The sequence below is a fragment of the Vespa mandarinia genome, chromosome 3, assembly GCF_050613455.1.
Source record: "Vespa mandarinia isolate Hongniang chromosome 3, ASM5061345v1, whole genome shotgun sequence".
NCBI lineage: Eukaryota > Metazoa > Arthropoda > Insecta > Hymenoptera > Vespidae > Vespa > Vespa mandarinia.
Genome location: NC_140812.1, coordinates 3,421,239 through 3,446,790, shown reverse-complemented (window position 1 = coordinate 3,446,790; position 25,552 = coordinate 3,421,239). Strand labels below are relative to the sequence as shown.

Genomic DNA, 25,552 nt, shown 5'->3' with positions numbered 1-25,552 from the left:
TGTGTTACTATGTATCAAATTTTATATTTTCTGAGATTTTCCATTCACCCTCTTTGCCTACTACTTTTGTTTCTTTTAGTAATTTTTGTAAATGATGCATTACATTATGTGCTGCTGCAGGCCAGAGATTTTTTGGAGTGTCCTAAAAATATAGGTAATGTATATTGATAGTACATACTTGTAATAATGAAATTACATTATTAGATTACAACCTTATATATAATTTGTACAATATCCATTTCTGACATGAAACTAGAGTTACTATTTTCTTTTAAAACATTTAAAATTTGTTCCTCCCTTTGTTTTCGATGCTGAATATAATATTCAATACGTGGAACAGGATCTTTTATTATAGGCCCATGACCAGGATAAATTACAGATGGTTTTATATCTAAAATTTTTTGTAAAGAAATCATATAATCGTGTAAATCTTCAAATACGGCGGTGCCTTCACCCAAAATGCAATCACCGCTAAATAAACTATGTTCGTCCTTTAATAATAGGCATACATGATCTGTTGTATGACCAGGTGTATGTTTCACTTGTATTTTTGTTCCTTCTACTTCAATTATTTGTTCATCTTTTAATGATTTACATTGTTTTAAAAGATCAGGTGTTACTTGAAGTTTTTCATATGTAGGTAATTTCCATATCGTTGGTAGATTGTCATTAGGCTTTGTTGTCATTAATAATTCTTGAACAGAATTTATACCACCGATATGATCATGATGCCAATGTGTGATTATCACATGCTCTATTGTAGCATTTTCTTCTATAAGTACATTTTTTAATAATTTGATATACTCAGCTGATGTTTCTATGTCTCCTGTATCAATTAATACACGCCTATAATTAAATATTAATATTAATTATAATATAGCAATATGATCTCAAAATATTATATTTTCCTTCTTTCTCAATTTGATTTGATTACTTTAATTTTAATGATTCTGCTATATTTTATATGTATGTAAGACAATGATAAATAATATGTTGATATGTTCTCTTCTAATAATTACTATTAATATTTACCTTGTTCCTGAACCAATAAGATATGTATTTGTGCCTTGAAGTGTCATAGGACCAGGATTGCATCCAAGAATCCGAATGATTTTATTTGAGATTTTGGATACTAAAGGCAAAGATGTTAATCGCATCGTCATTTTTCTTTTGCATTCAATTGCATTAAAACTGCGCTGTGGCGTATGTGATTTTAGCGACAAATATGGACAAAATATGAACTACAAGTATAATAAGAAACTATTGTACCAAGTGCCTATTTCATCGGTATATAAGCTTAAGTAGCTTATATAATCACTCATAACCTAGAAATTGAGTTAGTGTGTAATAAAAATTTTTGTACATAGTAAAAATTTTACTTCTACAGATTATATTTTTCTGAAGATAGATTAATTGAAAAGTATTTGTTAATTATATAAACTTTTTATATCTTTTGTTTCTTATTAATTACTTATACAAATAATTGAAGCGTATTTAAACAGCCATTAGTCTCAATATTGCTTACGATGAGATACATAAGTTATGTAACATAACATATAAAATATAAAATATAAAAAAATTTAACAACAAAAGTAGAAAGCATATCTTGATGCATATTTTGAATTCTGAGATATGTGGATATGATGCATAAGTAAAATATAAAAAATCTGAGAAGCATAAATAAGAATAAATAAGAATAATAAAGAAATTAAAAGTCTTCTTTGGGTTTTTCTAGAAAATTATTTTAGAATTCTACTATATCTAATCTATTTATCTGTTGAAGTATGATTAGCAATGTAAAATATAAGTACTTTAGTGTATAGTTAGAAATAGAAAGAAAAGATTTTGAAAATGCATTGAAATATGCAATCAATCGTTCAGTAATAGTTACGTTATATAATTTAGATTTAGATTTCGATATATCGCAAGTAATACCGAACCAGGTATCGCCACAATGAGATTGTTACTTGTAGAGATCCATAGGTTGATGATGATTCTACCCTAAAATCTGCGGATCGAGGTGATATGACACTTATCGAGAGTTTAGATTCCAACGCTAAGTAGAAAACAACATTGCAATTTTTAATCACCATTATTGAATGCTTTAAAAATTTCGAACAATAAAACGGAATCCACGGTAAAACTTAATCACCCTCAAGAATACCCATATCTGTGCTCGCCGACATTCTCTTTCTCCATATAATACGGAAAGATTCCATAAACTTCCATGGAAAAATTGAATCCCATGATCCATGACAAAATGAGCCTCTCTATGAAAAATCAGACCCATGCCGATCTATTGAATCATCATCAATAATATATAATATGAATAATGTATAATGTTCGTTTAAACAATATACGGGTTATAACACGCTTTAAATATAAAATAATTTCAATTTATTATTTCAATATCATTAAATTTTTAATTCTCTGCTGTTGTCTTGATCAAATATCAATCAAAAAAATGAATTTTTTGCGGACTTTGTTAGTTGCCGGATTAGTTTTCTTTTACATTCCGACAAGTAAACATCTAAGCTCTCTTTTCGAATAATAAGATTAAATATAAGAATAAGATTAAAACGTAATTAACGCGCATTAAATATAAAATGATTTTACTTTAACTATTTATATTCATTTAATATAAACGAACTATTCATTGATTTTGAATGTTATTGAACTAATTTTCTTTTGCATTCCGACGAGAAACATCGAAGATCTCTCTTTCCAAATGTCTAAAATTAAAGTATTAATTTACGTCTAAGATAAAGTATTTATCTATTCTCATTAATTATTATTTATAAGTGTCGAATAGGACTTATGGGTAAGAGCCTTGACCCAGAGTCCTTCTTTCAGCAGGGAATATCGAACTTAATTTTATTTAATTTTTCTGATTTTGCTTTTCGAATTGTCTACCTCTTGTTCCGAGTTATATTCTTCTCGCATACATGGGTGTTCCGGTTTTCTTTTATTTTTTTTCTCTTCTTTTTTTACTAATTTTTTTTCTCTTTCTCCGCTTCGTTCGTCTTTTTCTAACTAACCTTCTTCTTTTTCCTATTGAATTTCTTCTCTCATTATTTTTTTCTATCTCCTCTTTCTCCTCTTCTGTTCAGATTAGATCATCGAAGAAAAAATCATCGGATGAGACCCTTGAGAGGAGCCTTGGACGGGTCTCTTTCAGTAGAAAAAAATCGAGCTCGATTTTGATCGGGTGGAGCAATGTCCATCTTTCGTTTTGAATTTTATCATTTCACGTGCGCGTACGTTCCGTCTTTTTTCTTCTCTTTCTCTTCTTCTCTTCTACTTCTTCTCTAATTTCGATCATTGAGGAATGAATTCATCTGCGAAATGAATTCATCGGCCAGCGAAGATTCGATATATTGGCGCGGGTTCGATGTATTGTCGAATGACATGGTTCATCATTGATTTTTACACGGGAATACGGATAGGATAGGAAGAATATACTCGCGCGTATCAGCGGGCATAGGCATGAATTCTCGCAGACGCGATTTCATTCGATTGCTTGAAACGAATAGAAGATCAGTCATGTTAGAGAACGGTATATGTAGCTGCCGATGTTGCCACGATCCTGTCATCCATAAGCGAGGACCATGCTTCTTGCCAAGATAACGTTGGGAGTTAGAATTTTCGATTAACTCATGTTACTTCGGTAATGCCAGGAACGTAGATTTTAGAATAGAGTCACCATTATTTTAACACTTAAGTGAATGTTTGCGGATACGATTAAAAATTCTGCCGTGGACTTCGTTTTATTGTTCATAATTTCAATTAGAAAATCGGGAACGCGGATTTTAAAGTAGAGTAACTGTTAGCCCATAGGTCTCCAGATGTAGTAATCTCTACGTGATGAGACCTGAGTTGATAGTACTTGAGATATATCGAAATGTTATTAGATGCAAGTACTATTGAGCAAATGACTATATATTTCAAAACCTTTCCGAAATCTTTTCAGTCTAATTCTGAACATTGAAGTACTTACATTTTACATTGCTAATTATATTTCAACAGATAAATAGATTGGATATAATAGAATTCTAAAGTAATTTTTTAGGGAAACGCACAGAAAACTTTTCTATCCAACTTATACTCGCCATCGTACCTACATATTTCCTATTTATTTTTATTTACTCTTATTAATTATTATTTATAAGTGTCGAGTGGGACCCTTGGGAGGAGCTCTTGGGTATGAACCCTTGGAAAGAATCTTGGGCAGATCTTCTTTTAGTACACAAAAATCGAACTAGATTTTGGTACTTTGATTCTGGTTTTCTTTTCTTTTCTTTTCTTTTCTTTCTCTTCTTCTCTTCTTCTCATCTTTGCTTTCTCTTTTTCTCTTTCTTTTTCTCTCCTCCTTTTCTTCTTTTAATCTTTTTTTTCTTAAAGCTAGATCATTGAGGGACAAATCATCGGCGGGTCAGATGGTCTACGAAAATTCAGTATATCGACATGGGTCCTATGTATTGCTTAGCGGCTCGGTTCAATATCGTGGGATTAGATTTTTACACAGAAGCTTCTAGAACTTTTCCGCATTGTATACAGAGAGGATATATCTTCTTTCTCCCATACGGGTAGGATAATAACACTTGCGCACAGGCGTAAATGTTCATGGGCACGATTATACCCTACCTTTTACTTCATTTTATTTTTCGAAATTCGGAAAGTACGTACAGTCATACTTACTAGTGTGATGATTGAATCCAACGTTACGATGGTCCTACTATTTTTAAGCGGGGAGCAAATCTCCTCACAAATCCCTTAATATTGGGAGTCAGAATTCTCGGTAAATGACATATTACCCCGGTATCGCGGATTTTATGTATTTGGGTCTTCAGATGTAACAATCTTCATGTGGTGAAACCTGGTTTGATATTACTTGCGATATAAGTAACACTGAGTGAATGGCTGCATATTTAAATGCCTTTCCAAAATCTATTTTTTCTAATTTTAACTGAACGTTAAAGTACTTGCATTCTACGTTGTTAATTATACTTCGATAGATAAGCAGATTATATATTGTAAACTTTTTAAATAATTTTTTAAATGAACATTGAAAAATTCTAATTTCTTTATTTCTCATTATTTCATATTTATTTTTATATTTACTTTTATTTACCCATATTTTATTTTCTATCCTATTTATATTCGCCATTATATCCACATATTTGAGAAATCAAGATATACATCAGCGGTTTTCTTTCTAGCAGTTGTTGCTATTATTTTTTATATATATGATCTTATGTATTTTGACCCAAGTAATATAGAACTAAATACACTTTAACTATTTATATAAGTTTAACTAGAAACAAAAAATATAACAAATACTTTTCAATTAATTTATCTTCAAAGTTTTGGCTTATGATTTTATTTTGCTTTAGTTAGATATATTATCATTTGTCAGATTTTCACTGCAATATAAAAATTCTTCTCAGATATTAATTGGATTGTTAGATTTCGTTTGAGAGAGATATAATTTATATGAGTTTATACACCGGCGATACAATAGGCGCATAGCAAGAAACAGTATTTCCCTATTGCTTTTATAGTTCATATTTTTTCCATAATTGTCGCTGCAATCGTATATGCTATGAGCGATAAGTAGTCAATCGTTAATCAAAACTGAATTATCGATAATGATAAATTATTTTTATCGATACATCAGTACACTCTACAATAAAGTTGATGAAGCATATTATCAAATTGATTTTATTTATGTGATAGATTTTTCAGAATATTTTATTAAAATATTTAATATTTTATTATATATAAGATACATATATATTTATATTTATTTATTTATTTATTTATTTATTTATGAAAAATTATACGTTTACTATATAGCTCTATATTATTATTTATATAATTTCCTAGGATAAATTCTAAATATTTAGATATTACAAATTTTTTGTTCATGTATATTTTTTTTTCGATTTTCAACATTAATTCAAAATTTTTTAATATAAAATGAAAATCTTTGCAGAAGGTGAATTTGATCATCGATTGTTTAAGAAAATGCAAAAATTTTATTTCTTGGTGGGATTTGATCCTTGATCGCTTGAATAATCTGTTAGATTTTCCAAAATCCTAAGAAATTTATTATAGCCATCTACCAATACGGCGGTAACTATTTACAGAACTTAAAACGTTGAAGTCCTATAAAAACTTCAGTATTGTCAGTTAAACGAAAAATATCGCTGTTTGTAGGACAATGGACGTGATCTCTGATTCTTAAAAAAATTAAGTTTATTTTATAATGAATATAAAATTGAAAATAACAAACGGCTGAAATTATTTGTTAAAACAGAAGAAAGTGAATGTTATATTGTTATTCAGCTAAAAACGTTGAAACGGATTTTGTTTGCAAAACACTAACCTGTATACGTTAGTAATGCGTTGTATTTTATTATTACGCCATAATGAAAAAGGATGATGAAAAGTTATTAAATATTTTATTATTAATTTTTATCATGAATTGAAACTTCGTGCTCGTATTGAAATTATACGTACATGCTACAATTTTGTTTGTAAACAAACGTATTTTTATTTCGTATATCCACGTGTTATGTATACTCTTCGGAATTGTATAGAATGGCTGAAAAAGATGGTAAAATCGAATTTGTGACAGAACCTTTTCCTATTAAACCTCGAAAATTCGGACCACAAAATGTTGTTGTACGTCTTAGAAGAAGAGAAACGTTTGGCTGTCCATATCCTGGAACTCATGTTCATAGTGCTAGACAATTTTATCAAAATGTATTTCCAAATTTTACAATTATGAATGTGGAAAAGCCTCCTTGTTTTCTCAGGAAATTCAGTCCAGATGGAAAATATTTGATTGCTTTTAGTGCAGATCAAACATCTATAGAAGTATATGAATATCGTGGAGCATCTGCTGCAGCAGATCTTTTAGCTGACATTGAAGGTGAATACATAGGACATAAAAATGATGATGTTAGTATTAATATAAGATGCAATGTTTTCAGTCGATTTTTCAAGGTATTTATCCTGTAATTTCGTGTTTTAAGTTTAGTGTGGTTTAATCTAAACAATTTTTAAAATAATTATAGGCTAAATGGACAATTAATGTGGTTCAGTGCAATCAACAATTAAATAGAGAATGTAGTCTATTTACAGATGATTGTCGTTATGTTATTGTTGGCTCTGCGGCACATATTCCTGATGAACTCAGGCCTCATTTTTATCAAGTATGTATAGAAGAATATATTGCAAATATATAGTTATAATATCCTTTAGAATATCATGCGGTAATCTCATTCGATAAAGATTATTTTAACATTGCATTGTTTTTTAAGATTTATTCAAATAATGAAGCATTGACACCCAATCCAAGATCTCCACTAGAGGATTATACTCTGCACTTAGTTGATATACGAGATGGAAAATTATGTCATACTAGACATTTCAAAGTTGATAAAATATATTTATCACATAATCAAGGTATTGTATAAAATATTATAATATATTATATAAAATAATTCTGTTACAAAAGAATATTAAATAATTAATTCATATTAAATTTTAGGTCTGTATTTATACAAAGATATTTTGGCTGTGTTATCTGTGCAACACCAAACTATACATGTATTTAAAATTCTTAATGGAATGTTTATATATATCAAGTTAATAGGAAGGTATGATTACAACCATTTAACCATCTTTCTTCTAAGCATAAAAAAGTAGTTATTAAATAAATATCAAACATTTAAAAATAGGTTTTGTATGGGAGATGAAGCTTATTTATTTTCATTTGGTGCATGGCGTGGCGTAAATTATAGATCATTTAGGGATACGAGAATAAACAGCCTTAAACACAAATTATTAGTATTTTTATATAGAAGGGCAGAATATATAAGTGATACAACTAATGACCCATATGAATTGAGACGATTTTATCAATATTTTGATCAGGTATATTAAATCATAATACGTAATTAATCATAAGTAACATGTTTTTATTGACATTTGTACTCTGATATAATATTTCAGTTGAATGCATTGAGAATGTGGAAGATGCAATTACTGGATGCAAATCATATACTTATAAGGTTTGCTAGCGAAGAAGTTGCAACTCTTCAGGCAAATGAACCAAATGCACAACCAGCTCTTCTTGTTGTATATAATATGGAGACTGCTAAAATTTTGGCAGTATATGATAATGCATCTACTCAATTATTAACCCAATTTGAAAATTTCAGTGATTTTTTTAGAAATGCTAGAATGAGTACAGATTGCCAGTATATGTGTTCCCCGTCAAATAATATTTATGCACGGTACTACATTTTTTTCTACATAAAAAAAAGATGTACAAAAAATTACTTTCATATTTAAAATATGTTTGTTAACAATTTAATGAATTCTATAGATTAATGCAACAGAGATTTAAACAGACAATAGTCAGTGCCAGATATGGTGGTATTACAGAGGCGACAAAAAGATTACTTGCACAATTACCAATTTGTGCTCAATCTTATTCAAGTTCTCCATACCTTGATCTATCTTTGTTCTGTTATGATGATAAATGGGTATCTATGATGGAACGACCTAAAGCTTCTGGAGAACATCCTATTCGGTACATTGGTATTTAAGTTTATTTTATATTACCTTGATTATAATTTAACATGTAATTTTTTATTTTTCATAGCTTTTATGCGCGTGATTCAGGTCTTCTAAAATTCAAAATGTATGCAGGAATGTTTGGTCGTACAGCACCAACTGCAGCAAGAAGATTAGTAGCGTTTATTTTTCATCCAACAGATCCATTTGCTATATCAGTTCAACGTACCAATGCTGAATACATTGTCAGTTTCCATATAAGGCATATCTGAATGATGTATAATAATATTGTATCAAAAATTTCTATTTTCAAGACATTGTTGCTCTGTTTTATCAAGCTGCTTAAAATAATTTGGTAGTATATAAAATACTTTTCTATCTAAGAACAAAAATATCATATTTATATTGATATATGGCAAGATATAAATGTAAATATAAAATTCTTTATACCTAGATTTTTTGTACAAAATAATAAGGACTCAATATTTAATATCATCATTTAGAGTCACAATTGTCTCCTTTATTGTACATAAGCGGAATAATATAAAATAATTTTTGCCATAATATTTTATGCTGAAGATTATAAAGACATTTCTAACATTAATATAATATACAAAAAATTGATATAAATACAAAATATTGATAAAGAAGAATAAGTTATAAAAAAACTAATTCTTTTAACAATAAACTTTTGAAGAATTTTAGCTTTATACAAATTGTATTTTTATTAATGTTTATAATACATCTTGCTTCATTATCCAATCATTTCCCAATATAAAGATAAATTTACATCATACGAATACAAAAGTAGAATTAAATAAATTAAAAAAAACATATTAGTAAAACAATTTATAATGACGTGATAGATAATTTGTGAAAATCACATTTTATGTATTAAATATATTTAAAAATCAACTTATGAAAAAGAAAAAGGAAGAAAGATAAGAAGTTATATAGAAACAAAGTAAAAAAAAAATGTTAGATTGATTTGATATTCATCTGATGATCGAACCATAATTGGCCACAAAAATCTTACATTCCTTTCGACCGCCATTGTTATAGCAACCTGTAGCTCCTTCGAGCTCCTTGCAGCACCACCTATAACCCACGCCAAAGAACTACAAGCTACGTGTCGTAATCATAAAAAAAGGATGTAACGTGAGCTACGGCCGTGCAATGGTGTTTGGATATTATTCATATTACATTTCATAGTATAATCGGCAGTATTGGTATAAAAAGACAAAGAAAGGGAAAAAAAGAAACTTATCTTCGAGCACGACATTAATACAAGATAACCTGATTCTGGCGTCCATGTATATTTGGAAACGTAAGTAAAGCGTGTACATCTTTTTACTTATTCAAACATGCAAGCTTCTTTGCATCTTTTTTCTTTAATGCTCTAACATATATTTATATTTCATTATATAAAAATGATATTTTCTAAATTTTACTGTTATAAAGATGACGTTGTTTGACGTATAAAATTATCCATTATAGTTTTCAATGAAAGCGTCCTAATTACCACGCTCGGTCAATGCTGCGTTCTTATATGAGAATGCAGACCTTATTTAACAAAGATGTTGCATCCTTCGTGTAGTTTCATTATATTCACTTCTAGAATCGTTTATATTCTGAGGAAGATCATACAGTTGTATTATTTTCAACAAAAAGCTTAAAACTATTACAAATTATCATCAATATCCTTTGTTTATTTATCATGTTTTTTTTTTATTACAGATATTCTGCTGAAATACAATTTAAAATATATTCTTAAAGAACAGTTATGATAAAAAGTTAACATTGTTTATTACAATTTGATTACTTAGTTTATTGAAGTTTAGTATTATGTTTATCTTCCAGTTATTAATTATTATTTTTATTAACTAATCATTCAAAGCTTGATATAATACAAAGATAAAAAAGCTTTTTTAAAAACGTGTATACGTGCATGTTTTATATTTTTGTTAAAAAAGAACGGATAAGATTATGTTTAATAATCAAATGACAAGTACAACATCAAATGAAAATGATTGTACAGAAGAACACAATTTGAATAATGAAAGAAAAGAACAGAAATTCATTATAGATCTGAGTCCACCAAACGATAATAGATATTTTGTGAAGCGAGCATATACATCACCAAGAATACTTAGTAAATCAGTACCACGAAGAAATAGAAGTTTCATTCGTTATAAAATAAATAGATCATTAAGTTTTGATAATGCTAAGAATGATCGTTTATTTAAATCTCCTAATTCTAGTTCAGGAAGTAGCTCTTTTGATAATGATAAGCATCTAACAAGATCAGCTAAAATAATGAGAGCACTAAATTTTAATTGTAGCCCTTTCTATAATCAAAGAAAGAAAATAAAAAAGACATTAAATTTTAACTTAACTCCAAGTCCAAAGAAATTTTCCAATCTCAGAATTTCACGAGATAATATAAATTTCAATTTGACTTCATCTTCACCTAAAATTAATAAAACTTTGAATTTTGACACAAGTCCAAGTGATTCTAGTACCAATAGTATATTACTTACATCATTTGATTCTATGGATGAAAATCAAAATCAAACTCCTTCTCAGCGAAATACAAAGACTAAAAAGTTATTGAATTATATTACACCCAAGAAAAGGATGTATGTTTCATCTCCAGATATGGATATTTCTTCTCCATCTTTACGTCTTAGTCTTAAAGAAAAAATTGATGACATTGTACAAATGAGTAGTTTGCCTGTTCCACATTCTTTCAATAAAGATAGAAAAGCGTTAAATTTTAATACTCGCTGCAATATCAGCACACCAAGAAATTTGTATGCTGATTTTTCTAACGAGGATGATGAAAGACCATGTACACCTGAAAATACAATTTCCATTGTTCCTGAAAGTATGAGTGCCATAAAGAAGAGTCATAAAAAGGTAAAAATATTTTTTTATTGAACTTATATTTTTATTAATTTACTGTACAAGTATTCTTGTATTCCTTTTTACATAGGAAAGATCTCTACGACAAACGGATAATTTATCTACAAAGCATGCAAATGTATTACAAAAATTAACAGATCCTTTCATGGTTGAGCAATTTGATAATTTGCAAACAGAAAAAAGACCCTTAACTCCACCAATGGCTGAAAAAAGTATTGTATCTGTCTGTGATACAAATTCTATTAAGCAATCTCATAAAAAAGATAAAAATAAGAAAAAAATGTCAATGTTTCATTCAGGTGATGAACTTTCTGACTCAGGATCTATTTTTGATTATTCTATAGAATCCATAGAACAAGGAAATATACAACAAAAAATTAATACATGCCATACTGATCTTGATCTTAATAAAAATGAAGATAATATGGACTGTGACTCAAATAGTAACAATGTATCAACAAATAGTATTGGTTGTTGTGAATTGATAAATAGTTCAAATGAAACTGAAAACGATCAAATTATGAATAATGTCAGTAATATGGATACAAAATCTAGTTCTTGCCTTGAAGAACAAACATGTAGCATAGTTTCCCAGAATCCTTTACCAAGTACTAGTAATGCCAATGAAAAAAGCAGGCCAGTAACACCAAATGCACTTGAAACAAATTCTATATCTTCAATAAGAGTAATCACTCCAGAAAATCATATAAATTTTTTACAATATATTCAAACTGAGTCAATTAAAAAATCTCATAAGAAGATTAAAGATGAAAATAGGAAGAAACTTTTTTTACCTAGAAGTCTTGAACATAAACTTAAAGAAGAAAAATTGGATACTACTAAAAATAAGCATTCGGAAGTATCAAAAGATGATCAAAATGATAATAATATTCTAGCAAATATTGATACAGAAATTAATATTCGTGCAAGTACACCTGAAAACGTTAATTCTAGCAGATTGTTATTGTCAAACTTTAGTTCAGTTAAAAAATCACATAAAAAAGACAAGCATAATAAGATTGTTTCAGAATTTATGCGACGTCAAAAATTGTTAAATAGAGATGCAGATTATAACAATGTGCAACGCGAAATGCACAATGACGTAAACAAGAAAGATCAACGAAAAATAAAGAACAAATCTATTAACAGTGATACTATGTCTAATTTACATTTAGATAATATCAAATTTAACAATAAACTGTCTCCTAGTAAAAGAAAAATATTGTCCAATTTATCAGATGATGATTTATTACATTTATTGTGCAATTCTAAATCAACACAAAGTGAGGGTGGAAGTACGGAGGAGTTCAAAATTTGTACACCAATAAAGAAAAGAAAACCATTACTAAAAACTGGTTTGAAATCTGATTGTTTACATGATGTACAGTCAGATAAAAATGATTCATTTGAAGAAGAGATAATGAATATTGATGCATCTCGATGTATAACGCCAATTCTAAGACATCTTGGTTGTACAGTATTACCAGTGCATAATACGGATCTATTAAAAACAGATAATGATGGAAAGACTGCAAATAATGAAAAAAGTAATTCAGTAGAGGAACAACAGTCTGATCAAAATGGAAGATCAACGCCCAAAAATATGTCTACAATAGAATTACTTCCTAACATTAATTCCATTAAAAAATCTCATAAAAAGGATAAACGTGGAAATGGGTTACATAGAAGCCTTATTTTAGAACAAGAAAAATTACTTTTAAAGAAAAATGATTATGAATTTTTACAGGTCGTAGATCATAGAACTTCAACAATAGTTTCTAAACCAAATGATAATAAATCAAGTTTAGCTGATAATACTTCTTCAACCAACAAATTGAACGATGGTAGTAATAATAATGGGGAAAGTTCTACAATTACAATTTATAAAAATCCCCAAAGTTTCAATCAAGATGTTAATGTTAAAGATAGAAAAAATATGCTAACAAATGATACTACCTCATCTAATAGAACTCCACCTAACTGTTTAATGGTAAAAAATTATATTAGACTGTTGCAAGCAACTTCAATAAAAAAATCCCATAAAAAAGAACGAGATCGTAAAAAGCACAAAATAATAAACAATGACCTAGAATTGTCAGATGAAGGATCTATATTTGGAGAAAATGAAAAAGTTGATTCCTTAGAAGATTTACATATTGAAATTAATAGCAATGAGACTGATATAGATAGATCTGATTATGTATAAATTATAAATGGAAAGATATAATTAAAAGAAAGTAAAACAAACAAGGTATTTATTATTAATCATTATTAATACGTTAACTAGAATATTTTTACTAATTCATATCTTTTTTAGATTTAATTAATTATAACTGAAGAGTCCACATTTTTTTAGTGGCAATATTCTAAGAATGGATTTATATTCATTCATGTAAGGCATTCTTATTTTCAGTATTTCCAGTAAAACACATAATACAGCCTTTTGTTGGCATTAATGTATTTGCTCTCTTATTTTTTTATGAACCTAATTTAATGTTAATAGTATTCTTATAAGAAAAATCTCTGATTTAAAGCTGAATGCACCAACAAATGAGAAAAATCTTTGTTAGAAACGAATCTATGATACAATATAATTTTCATATTAATTTTTTATACATTATTGTTAACAGTATTCGTAAATGTAAATTTTATAAAATTAATCCTATTCTAACAGTGATATATTAACCAAATTATTATTTTAAAAACTAACATCATTGATGAAATAATTGAGGATGTTAAAATTAGGCCAATTATTTCTTGTAATACCTTAATAATATTAAGTAATTATCTTAAGACATTAATCAATGCGAAAGTTATTCCAAAAGGTGTTGGTTAATGTTTATTAAAACTACTTTTAGTGTAGAATGATTGATCATAATCTGGGGCCAATTTTTCTGCACTTTAGTTATAATAGATAATAAAAAAAGAAGTAACATCTAACTTTATAATGTAAAGTGATATCATTATTGGTTTCATCATTACAACACATTATAAAGGGAAATACATATAAGTTGTGAGATGATAATAATAAGACTAACACAGCTTTATGCTGAATGTTTAAAAATTGCTAATTAGTATTACCAAGGATGATGGTGTCAAGATATATTGAAAAAGTTACACGGCAATATAATCGAAATTGTTTCTTATAAGAAGTTTAGTTTATATCTGATATATGTTTGTTACAAAATAGTAAGACATTGTTAACTTCCACGTATCATTACCTAAAGCCTGTTATATTTGGTAGATAATTTATAAATACTATGTTTTTATTTTATGTCGTTTATTTAGTATTTTTACATAAACTAGTTATTTTTTACGTATAAATTGGACTATGAATCAAGGTGCATTTTGACTTATCATATATTACGAATAATACACTTGCATTAAAATATCAGGCATATGTACATATCTGTTTCTATGTTGGGAATTCCACTTTTAAAATATTGAAGATATGTAAATCCTAGTATAAATGTGATATGTATATAATGCTTAACTTTAGTAAGTATCGTTTAGATTTAAGAATTACATTTCAAATATAACTATGTTCCTTATTAAACTCTCTTTCATTTCTCTTTCTTTAAAAAGAAACAAAAAATATTAAAATGCTATAATAAATAATAATGTTTGTTTCATCAATAAAAAATACAGTATTTACGTTTGATGGTCGGTTACATAGAGAAATAAAATTTTTTTGTGTTACTATAAGTTAAAAGGTTAAAACCATTATCCATATGAGAGCTTGTACCATAGCTTGTGATATCGTTTACCATTACACTTTAATCTAGTATATTTAGTATGTATATTCTGCATGTTTGTAACGAAGTATTTTGTACATTTATAAAAAAAAAAAAAAAAAAAAAAAAAAAAAAAATAAAATAACATAAAGGCAACATTTATTAAAAATTTAAATCTTGATTAGATCAATTAAGTAATGAAATATGAGAAGTATTGAAAGATAAGTACAAAAAATTTATTACTTACATTAATTTATATCATTATACAAAGAATTTCAAACATATTTGTATTACAGAGATTTTTGAATCGCAGCTATAATTCGCGCGTAAAGAAATTGTAAAAACTAATATGGTGAATTACATTCATTGGTTAGCAGTGGTTACTGATTGGTGACTCTACGCACGCTCGCTATTGGTGCTAAACAATATGACGTAAAAATATTTATCCAGTGTTGAGTACTGTTGGTCAAATATTATATGTACACTCTATATTAACATGATTCACGATTGAAAAAACGGACTACCAATGTGGTCGTATGTACAAAGTTATTTTAATAACATAGTGTAGTATAGGTTATTGTTACTCATTAAATAAAAAGAGTTTTTGAACGATATTGAACAAATAATTTAAGGAAACATCCAGGAAATTTTTATTGTTATATTTTTTAAAGTTAAGTCATCATGGGAAGGTTAAATGTTACGATGTTACGTTATTTAACGAAGGAAGATTTCCGTGTATTGACGGCTGTAAGTATAAAAACAGAAATAGCAGAATAGTACAAGATTTATTACAAATACGTGTATATGGATAATCTTGCAATTTTTAGATTGAAATGGGTATGAAAAATCATGAACTTGTACCAGCTTCACTTGCTGCACAAATAGCAAATTTGCGTTATGGTGGAGTTCATAAATTATTAAAGGAACTGTGTAAGCATCGATTACTCAGTTATGAAAGAGGAAAACATTGTATGTTATATGTAAAAATTTATTTTTAATTATTACTGTTTTACTATACATATATATATTAAATTATATATAATGTATTATTTCAGATGATGGTTATCGTTTGACGAATGCTGGTTATGATTACTTAGCCTTAAAAGTATTGACACAAAGAGGCATTGTTGGTTCTTTTGGCAACCAAATAGGTATTGGAAAAGAATCGAACATTTATGTAGTTGCAGACGAAGAAGGAAATCCAGTCTGCTTGAAGTTACATAGATTAGGTAGAACATGCTTCAGAAATATCAAAGGAAAAAGAGATTACCATCAGCACAGAAAATCTGCATCCTGGTTGTATCTATCTCGAATATCAGCAACAAGAGAGTTTGCTTATATGAAAGCGCTCATGGATAGAGGATTTCCAGTACCAAAACCAATTGATTTTAATCGACATTGTGTTGTTATGGAGCTGGTTGAAGGTGGACCTTTGTAAGTTTTTATTATGAATTGAATTTATTATTTATATTTAATTTTATTATAATACATTAAATTTCATTGTGTAGGTGTGGTGTTTATGAAGTAAGTGATGTGGAAGCATTGTATGATGAATTGATGAATTTAATTGTCACACTTGGAAATTATGGTGTTATCCATGGTGATTTTAATGAATTTAATATTATGATAACGAATGATGGTAAACCAATTATTATTGATTTTCCACAAATGATTTCCACCGAGCATATAAATGCAGAGCTTTATTTTGAAAGAGATGTCAATTGTATTCGTGATTTTTTTAAAAGAAGATTTGGATATGAAAGTGAACTCTATCCTACCTTCAAAGATGTTTTGTAAGTCAAATAAATTTTTATTCTAAACATACATTTTCAATTATGCTGTTAATGACAATGTTTAAATATATTTTTAGACGAGAAGATTGTGTTGATATAGAAATTAAAGCTAGTGGTCTTACAAAACAAATGGAAAAAGATCTATTAATAGAAATGGGTTTTGAAAAGGATGAAAGTGACGGAACGTATGATGATGATGATAATGATAATGTTCAAGAGTTAAATGTCGAAAATGAAATAGATAATTTACGATCAGAAGTGGAACAATTGATGCATGAAGATATACCTTCATCAAGATATAAACAGGAAGAAAAAATTGAATCTTTAAAAGAAGAAGTTGATACAAATATCGGAATAAGACAACTCAAAATAAATGACAGTAAAGATAATGATGATATAGATAAAAAAAATAAATCGATAGAAAATAAACCTGACATTCCATGCGAAATTGGAACTATGGCAAATCTAAATACTGTTTTTTCGTCAAATTGTACTAACACATTAGAGACTGATTCTATTGATGATAATGAATTTAGTGATCTAAACAGTGTCAGAAGTGTTTCGACAGCAGCCACTATATCACCGAATGTAATAAAAAAGAGAACAAAACAATCTTTAGAAAAACGAGAAAAAAAGGGCCTTTCTAGAAAGATTCTAGTGAAAGGTGAAGCTAGTGCAGTAACTAGAGTTAGAAGGGAAAATAGAGATACTATCAAACAGTCTACTACAGGTATATGGGGCTGGGAGTAAGATTATTATTTATCTTTAAATTATTATAACAATAACAAAAGAATGTATTTTTACTATACAAAAGTGCATAGATAATACTGCAAATATAAATTGGATTTATATGATTTACATATGCCATCGTACACTATACAGTTTTTAAGTTATTTTTTGGATAATCCATTATGAATGAAATTATTTCCTATCCAATGCCTACTAGATTTCATTTTGTATTAGAATTTTATTAAATCTTCATATGCAGTAATCTCTAATCAACACCCAAGCAATCGATGTTATTAATGTGATCAATTGTTTTTTCTTTATTACAATGAAAATATTGTCAAGCAAACTATTTATGTTTAGTTTCTTTTTTATTCAAATATAATAAATATCTATATATTTTTGAATTTATAATTCAAAACTGACTTATCTACAGTAGACAAAATTTATTTCTAACAATAACACTAGATGGCGCCACGGTAATTTTCTTTACAGAAAATTTTTGTAATATATAAAATATTTATTTTATTGATTTTAAATCTTTTAAAAATGCTTAAGTCTCACTTAGCTTAAATATTAATTTGAGCAGTAGATATGCATCTAATAAAAAAGCTACATGAATTGTTACGAGCTTTTAAGTGTTTGTGATTTCATTTATAATTTGATATTTTATTTATAATTTCTATTGATAAATGATTACAAATTCTATAAGGAAAGATATACATATCTAGGTATTATAATAGCAGAAAAGAAATAAACTTTTTTCATGGAAGGAATGTAGGAAAATCGTTAGAATGTAATTAAAAAAATTCAATGAGGTCTTTGAATGTCTGAGTTATTAGAAACCACTTAGACATTGTATTGTTGTATTGATGTATACGTATTTTTTGAATGTACGAAGCATAGTATGTGTGAGTACATTAGTTACAAGATACTTTATACAATAAGGTCTTACAGCAATGCTGCGAACCAATTTCTAAAAAGAAAAAATTGAAACGTTTGCGCTTCAAAAAAAATAATAGTTTTTTTTTTTCACTAATATACAATAAAACAGTGCACTTTATCCTTGTATTCAAATATATAATGACAATTCAAACAATGGTGTAAGTATTAAATGTATAATAAAAGTAAAAATAAATATATATGTTATATCAGTCGTCTATAAAATGGTGACTTAATGATTATTTTTTCTATAGGAAAAAATGTATAATAAACATATAAATGTATGTCATAAATTTTTATAAGTACGTTAATTTGTTTGGTGGGTTATCATATCGAGAGAAAATTACGAAAGAAAAAGCAACGTCAGACACATCTTTTTTACATTAATAACGAGTTCGTGTAACACTTGTTTCAATTGAAAAGTAAAATATTGATATCAATTCGATCCTTTGAACCATCTCATAAGGCCCCGAAGTTACTATATGTTGTTAACGGGATATAACATCTTATTTAATTAAGCACTTGGCATCAATCTTGTTGTTTTTTTCAATGTCATTAATATATGCAACATTGCTTCTTTATTTGTTAATCAATTGGATTTATAAAATTTATTGAAATTCTATGGAATCATCGAATTTATTGAATCGATAATAAAACAAAACTGAGCCATGACAATGTGATTGATAAAGGATAACAATATAGATAATAGTTACAACATAATTAGAAATAAACATTAAAAACGAAATTTCTATATTCTACAATGTAGTACTGTAATCTAGAAATCACTGTCCAAAATGCATATATTGTATGAAGCTGAGATCTACAGAAATATCGCAGGAAACTAAAGTACTCTACTTTATTTCTATTGTTTATTCTATTTATATTTCTTAATATAATATATATATATATATATAATTTATATATATATATATATATATATATATATATATATATATATTATAACCACTTAATATGCATACTTTCTGAAATATTAGATTAACAGCATTCATTTTTAAATTCACAGGTAGTAGAATACATTTAGTTTACAGCGAACATATTTGCAGAGATTATAATTATTAATATAGTAATATATTATATATATATATATATATATATATATATATATATAATTTATAATTATCTATGGCAAGGGTTGGCCCGTTATGAGACATGTATGATATATTCCATAATCGTTTTCATGAAGTATGTAAAACCTTGCAAAGAAATAAAAAAAAAAGTAATTCTATCTTTCTAAATAGAACTCAAAAGTAATATACTTTAAAATATGTTCAACTACACGTGCATGCTGATTTTATTTTACCATATAATTTATATCTTGTATTAATATTATATATTAATTATACAAGCTATATAAGAAAACATCAGCTAAACGATATTTTGTTAGCAGAAAATATATATTATTGCTTATTTACTAAGATTAAACATACTTCAGAATAAAAGTAAATATATACACATAAAATGTGTACACATTGCAATTGTATTACAATTAAAGTTAAAGAGCTGATTAATGCTATCATTTTATACACAATGAAAAGATTAAAAATGATTAAAAAATATAGAAATAAAAAATTTATCTTTTCGTAAGTTGACAGCAAGAATGAAGCAGATGACAATTTTATATTTCTATCAGTTTGCTGTCAATATGTGCAATATAAACATAGTATTGCGGAGTACATGTCACAATTAACAGCATGAAAAGATTACAAACTGTTTGATCAAGTTTTCTATCATAGATTACATATTACTTGACACGAAAAACTGGTAGTTATGTGTATACTATTTTTTAAAGGTAGCAATGATAGCAATAACAATAGTAATACTGGTAAATCATATGGCGTGGTAAGCAAATTTTATCCCGCCTAAATATGTAGTATATATGTTTTTGCCTACCTAAGACGTATACTAAAATTTATTATTCGAAATCTACAACTTTATATTAATTTATAATACCAAACATTTTCATACGTACATTCATTACCTATAACCGAATAAAGAAGACTTTATGCTGTTGATACTCTTAAAAGATTATGCCTTTTACTTTTATATCATTTTTATTCTTGGCTGACGATTTTTGATTATTTAACGGACAATGACTTTCTTTATAATCTTATTTATATTAATGGTTTACATTTTACTAAAATGCTTCATACAAGTTCTAGTTTTATAACAGTACAATAGCTGTTACTCGTTAATCTTTGAATAGATGTGCCAAAAAAAATTTTATTTTTTTATATTTTATTTTATCAAGAGTGCAATTATCAGAAATTCGTTTTGTATATGTCATTCTGCCACTACTTGGCAAACATCATCATAGGAATAATTTAATGCTTAAGTTTCTCTGCACTATGAACATGCAGTAAGAGAAACTTTTTATGGTGTCTATGTATTTAGTTTTGAAGCAACTAATCACACTTAGAAACTATATACTCTCGTATTATCGGAGGTTTATCGATATATTTTATAGATGAACTAAAAATGCAAGAAGATACGTGTTAATAGAAATGTAGTAAGAAACAAAATGTTTCTTACATATTTAATAAATAATATGCGGCACAAAAAGCAATAAAAATGAAGGTATGCACAAATGTAAAATGTCAAACAAGGTCGTTGACAGATTATTGTAGGAATAAATGGGCTAAAGCCGAGTTTACAATAGCCAGCTCACTTGGTTGAAGCTTATTTTTAAATAATGCAATCATAAGAAAATTGTTTTTTTGTCAAAAAATATCTTAATTTTTACATAAATCAATATGTAAATGTTGCTTGTATAGGAACCTATAATTGTTAATTAATATTTTGAAAATGCATGGTTAACTCGTCTCCATAAAACATGTTATTATATATTCATTAGTTGCGAGTCAAAAAATTTTGTCATTTGCTAGATTAAGTTTATATCATATTATACTATGATAAATCTTTTTTTCTTATAAGTCTTTTCTAATCATCAATCACTTTACCTGCAATAGAATATTTTTCACTAACTGTACAACCATATATCCAAATAATGGATACAAGTATTTTTTTCATGGCCATTGTACGCTCGATCAAAAAAATATCATAATTTGTATCCATATACTAAGTATTGGATTTCAACAATTTCGCAGATATTTGTTTATAAGTACATACATAATATTATTCGAGCATAAACTTATTTTGTACTACATATTTGTTCATTTCTTATAACATGTGATACAGTGTCAAGAAAAAGAATATACCATCTCAAATATTTTTAAAAATATAATAATATCAATTAGAGAGAGACGTCACCAGGATATTTGTTAAAATCCAATACTTCCAATACATACCACGCATATCACTACATAAGCGAGATGGGAGAAATCTAAGTCGAAGGCTTAATTAGAAATCAGATGCCTCCAAGGGGGTGGGTCAGGTGGTGGAGGCAGAGGGACTGGTTACGGACGGCAATGACCTCGTTTTCTACCGCCTTCGTTGCCTTCCTCATCTTCGCCTCCTCTTCGCACTTCAGTATAACGTTCACCTTTTACACTTACGATTTTATTGTCGAGATAGCGCACTAACTTCTTTGGTTCTGTTTTAGGCGCAACCGGACGATGCTCACGAGAATCATCATCCCTGTCGACGTAACTATACCGGGCGATGATACGTGACTTCAATTCCTCGTCATTTACTCTAGCTTTATTTCGACCATTGGGCTAGTATACATAAATTTATCCTTCTTTATTTTTCATGTAAACATATTAAGTAGTATGTACTTGTAGTTAGATTATTAAAAATATTGGAAATAGATATATAAGAATATATTTATGGAAAATACATACCGTTAAAAATGTGAGATTACTAACAATACTTTGACCAGCTTCTTGACGATGTAAAGCTAATTGTGCTGCTTTGGCTATGTCACCTCCAGCAACTGCTAAACAATGTCGAGCTTCAGCTGGGCTTGCTGCTGGAAACATTTCTTGTAGAAGTGCGACTTGATGCCAAGATGATTCCTGAAAAGTAAGAAATTGTAATTAAATTATAAATATAATGTATTTATATATATATGTACCTCAGAGAAATATTCTCCGCTGGAATCACTACCCGCATCACTTGTTTCTGAGAGATGATGAACTCGCATTCTCTGAGTACCAGGTGGTAAAAGAGCTGCCAAGCTAATATGACTCAATGGATCATGAGGTTGGCAGTTTTCATTTTCCTTACTTCCCTGACGTAGTTTACTCTCAACATCAACTAACCATTTTGATACAGCTTCTTTTTCAATTGTTGAAAATTCAGGAAGACAAGCAGAAACCATTTCACATAGACCATCTACATCTAACTCTTCCTCCATAGCATTTTCTTCTACCATGCTTACTACATAGCTGAGTACAATGTCATCAATTAAACTAAAAAAACACAATAATCAAAGTTAAGATATATATTTTTCTTAGGAATATATAGTAAGTAATAAATATTAATTAACTATGATATTAAGTTACCTTAGCTGTGCAGTAGGTACTTGTTTCCTCACAAAGCTAAATAAAGCTTTTTTTACTAACTCTTCTTTCTCATCCATTATGCGGCTCATTCTGTATATATAAAGAGATCATTACATATAACAGCAAATATTAATTTATTATTATGAACTAAATAAAATTATTTTTTACCTCAATACAATTATATGTTGAATGTCAAAATCTCAAATAAAAAAAAGTAGATTATTTTCTTAATCCCAATTGAATAACTGATCAAATGATCTTTGAGATATTTTTTTTTTATTTAAAAGAAAAATACAAAATTTATGTGGACGTGACTACTTTTCTTTTCTAAAGAATTATAAAGAAAATAATGAGCGATGATTTTAAATTAAAAAGAAAAAACTAAGAAAGTAGGTCGTAGTAAAAAGGAAGAGACGAAAAAGCAGAAAGTATTTGGATTGCATGTAACATAGTAAAAGAACTACTGTTATAAGTGACACAAGTTGCACTTTCCAAACGTATACAAAAGGAGGAGAGATCATCGTATTATCGTTTTTTCACGAATCATCGTGATTTTTATAAAATATTTATGTCATGTATGTACATACATATATATACATATATACATATGTGACGTATACCTACGAATAATATCATCGTCTGTCATTGATCTTATGTTAGGTTAAGAGAAACAAAAATTAACGACAGCTAATTTTTCACATTGAGTTAGGTATACGCTATTTGGATAGAATTCTTTTGTTTCTGTGTATGTGTAGACAAGGAAGGAAGAAACTTTTTAATTAGAGGATTAAGAAGACAAACATTTGAAAAATCCACAACAACGATACTGATTAACGTTGACGATAATAAAGTAGGAAAAAATGAAAAGACAACGAAGCGACAGGTCTATGGATAAAAGCGCCGGTGTCACATCACAGTTGAAGCTTTTTGAGTTTGGTGAAGGCGTGAAAAAAGCCTTTCGTTCGACGCCGAAGTCCTTTCATCCCATTATAAAGGACGCTCGAGTCGAGTACGAACCTGATTTATGTTTGTCTCGTACGTTCGATCTGTCGTGTTCTTCGGGACGCGATGTGAACCCCAAAGGCTCGATAAAAATTTCGTATACAAACAAGGTTCCACGGATTTGACAGTTCGACGTAAGAAGGGATAGAGGGAGGTACAGTGGCGTTCCGTGATGGTCGACGCGCTGCGCACTAAGATTTAAAGAAAAGCGGGGGTAACTTAGTACTCGTTTAGTTTCATTTCACTTCTCTCTATCTCTTCTTTTTCTTCTGCTCTCTCTCTCTCTCTCTCTCTCTCTCTCTCTCTCTCTCTCTCTCTCTCTCCTTCTCTCTCTCCGCTTCTCTACTTCGCTTTCTCCTTGTGTTACGAGTAGAGAAGGGCGACCTCACCGTTGAGGAGCGAAACATTTACTATTTTTACAATATAAATGGTTATGCCTCTTCGGATCATCCATACGCCATCTTGTTATATATTTCGCGTATGATATAAGTTTGGGTCGGTAATGTAATTTGTTCTGTAGATAATGTTGGGCTTCTATTAGATCGATATGATTTGAACCGTTTATAGATCAAAGCAATTAACTACACTTTCAGAAGTTTCCTTTTTTTTTTTTTAATTTTAGTCCTAATACACTTGATTGGAGTTTATTTTTTGATTGGAGTTATTATATTTAAAATAAATTTCCTTAATAATTAGACTTAACACCACCAAGTGACAAAAATTTTTATGGTCGTTGAATAATATAATAATGTATATATCTTTATTAATTTTTTCTACTTTTTATTTTGTTGAAGTTAATCGATTTGGCAAGTGAGTGCGGCTCTTTTATAAATTCAGTTATGAAGTTTATGCAATTAAAATTGTTATACTATTGACGATGAATAAATATTGTATTTATAAAATTAATGTTATTTCATACAATTTTAATATCATTGAAGGAAAGTGAAAAATGTAGAAATTTGTTATTTCGCCATACGTTGTAATAGCTGTTTATTTATAAGACATAATATTTCACATATTACAATGTACATATACTTTCCAATCATAGAGTCGATATCGTGCGATTGATTGAATATTTGCGCGATACCGCTCTTTTACACGTATACTGTATTATTTTCGAGTAAGAAATCAATCTTCTTTTCTTAATTATTAGAACTTTTACAATAAGAGGTAATGCACGATCTTCGAAATGTGAAATAAACGCGTACGACAATCTAGAATCTAAGATTCAAACGAAGATATAATATAAAATATTTTTTAGACATGGGATCAATCTACTCACATATAATCGGATGCATCCTTAATTTATTTCTAATTTTTATAAATGCATCGATTCTTTTTCAAATATAATGTTAAC

At 28.2% G+C, this 25,552-nt stretch overlaps 5 protein-coding genes and 1 long non-coding RNA gene across 10 annotated transcripts; 3 read left to right on the top strand and 3 right to left on the bottom strand.

The window, feature by feature from the left end:
- Nucleotides 1-7: 7 nt before the first annotated feature.
- On the bottom strand, nt 8-1,490 carry LOC118448768 (beta-lactamase-like protein 2 homolog). 2 transcript variants are annotated; one of them, XM_085656086.1, is made up of 4 exons: nt 1,472-1,490; nt 1,033-1,325; nt 213-846; nt 8-142 (listed from the first exon to the last, which is right to left on the bottom strand). In XM_085656086.1, exons 2-4 carry the CDS (start codon nt 1,161-1,163, stop codon nt 8-10), a joined length of 900 nt encoding a protein of 299 aa, XP_085512212.1. In that variant the 5' UTR covers nt 1,164-1,325; nt 1,472-1,490. The 2 variants fall into 2 exon arrangements, with proteins under 2 accessions (XP_085512212.1, XP_035738351.2); XM_035882458.2 differs by having other exon boundaries at nt 1,033-1,484.
- Nucleotides 1,491-5,696: 4,206 nt separating this feature from the next.
- abo (de-etiolated protein 1 abo) lies at nt 5,697-9,064 on the top strand. 3 transcript variants are annotated; one of them, XM_035882304.2, is made up of 10 exons: nt 5,697-5,729; nt 5,996-6,135; nt 6,220-7,011; nt 7,083-7,220; nt 7,329-7,473; nt 7,559-7,667; nt 7,749-7,944; nt 8,023-8,306; nt 8,399-8,605; nt 8,678-9,064. In XM_035882304.2, exons 3-10 carry the CDS (start codon nt 6,604-6,606, stop codon nt 8,859-8,861), a joined length of 1,671 nt encoding a protein of 556 aa, XP_035738197.1. In that variant the 5' UTR covers nt 5,697-5,729; nt 5,996-6,135; nt 6,220-6,603; the 3' UTR covers nt 8,862-9,064. The 3 variants fall into 3 exon arrangements, with proteins under 3 accessions (XP_035738197.1, XP_035738198.1, XP_035738196.1); XM_035882305.2 differs by lacking the exons at nt 5,697-5,729; nt 5,996-6,135 and having other exon boundaries at nt 6,147-6,966; XM_035882303.2 differs by lacking the exons at nt 5,697-5,729; nt 5,996-6,135 and having other exon boundaries at nt 6,148-7,011.
- Nucleotides 8,184-9,195, bottom strand: LOC118448723 (uncharacterized). Its single transcript, XR_014981936.1, has 4 exons — nt 9,040-9,195; nt 8,819-8,968; nt 8,523-8,748; nt 8,184-8,321 (listed from the first exon to the last, which is right to left on the bottom strand). It is a non-coding gene; the product is annotated as an uncharacterized LOC118448723 (long non-coding RNA).
- A 528-nt stretch (nt 9,196-9,723) lies between these two features.
- Nucleotides 9,724-15,328, top strand: LOC118448717 (uncharacterized). The gene is made up of 4 exons (XM_035882294.2): nt 9,724-9,916; nt 10,327-11,508; nt 11,585-13,765; nt 13,832-15,328. Exons 2-3 carry the CDS (start codon nt 10,576-10,578, stop codon nt 13,718-13,720), a joined length of 3,069 nt encoding a protein of 1,022 aa, XP_035738187.2. The 5' UTR covers nt 9,724-9,916; nt 10,327-10,575; the 3' UTR covers nt 13,721-13,765; nt 13,832-15,328.
- Nucleotides 15,329-15,735: 407 nt separating this feature from the next.
- On the top strand, nt 15,736-19,549 carry RIOK2 (RIO kinase 2). The gene is made up of 5 exons (XM_035882310.2): nt 15,736-15,995; nt 16,076-16,217; nt 16,304-16,682; nt 16,757-17,041; nt 17,119-19,549. The coding sequence occupies exons 1-5, from the start codon at nt 15,930-15,932 to the stop codon at nt 17,789-17,791; spliced, it is 1,545 nt and encodes a 514-aa protein (XP_035738203.2). The 5' UTR covers nt 15,736-15,929; the 3' UTR covers nt 17,792-19,549.
- A 306-nt stretch (nt 19,550-19,855) lies between these two features.
- LOC118448722 (CUE domain-containing protein 2) lies at nt 19,856-24,493 on the bottom strand. 2 transcript variants are annotated; one of them, XM_035882313.2, is made up of 6 exons: nt 24,211-24,493; nt 23,362-23,392; nt 23,194-23,283; nt 22,764-23,100; nt 22,531-22,704; nt 19,856-22,404 (listed from the first exon to the last, which is right to left on the bottom strand). In XM_035882313.2, exons 3-6 carry the CDS (start codon nt 23,280-23,282, stop codon nt 22,144-22,146), a joined length of 861 nt encoding a protein of 286 aa, XP_035738206.1. In that variant the 5' UTR covers nt 23,283; nt 23,362-23,392; nt 24,211-24,493; the 3' UTR covers nt 19,856-22,143. The 2 variants fall into 2 exon arrangements, with proteins under 2 accessions (XP_035738206.1, XP_035738205.1); XM_035882312.2 differs by lacking the exon at nt 23,362-23,392 and having other exon boundaries at nt 24,211-24,492.
- Between the last annotated feature and the right edge of the window lie 1,059 nt (nt 24,494-25,552).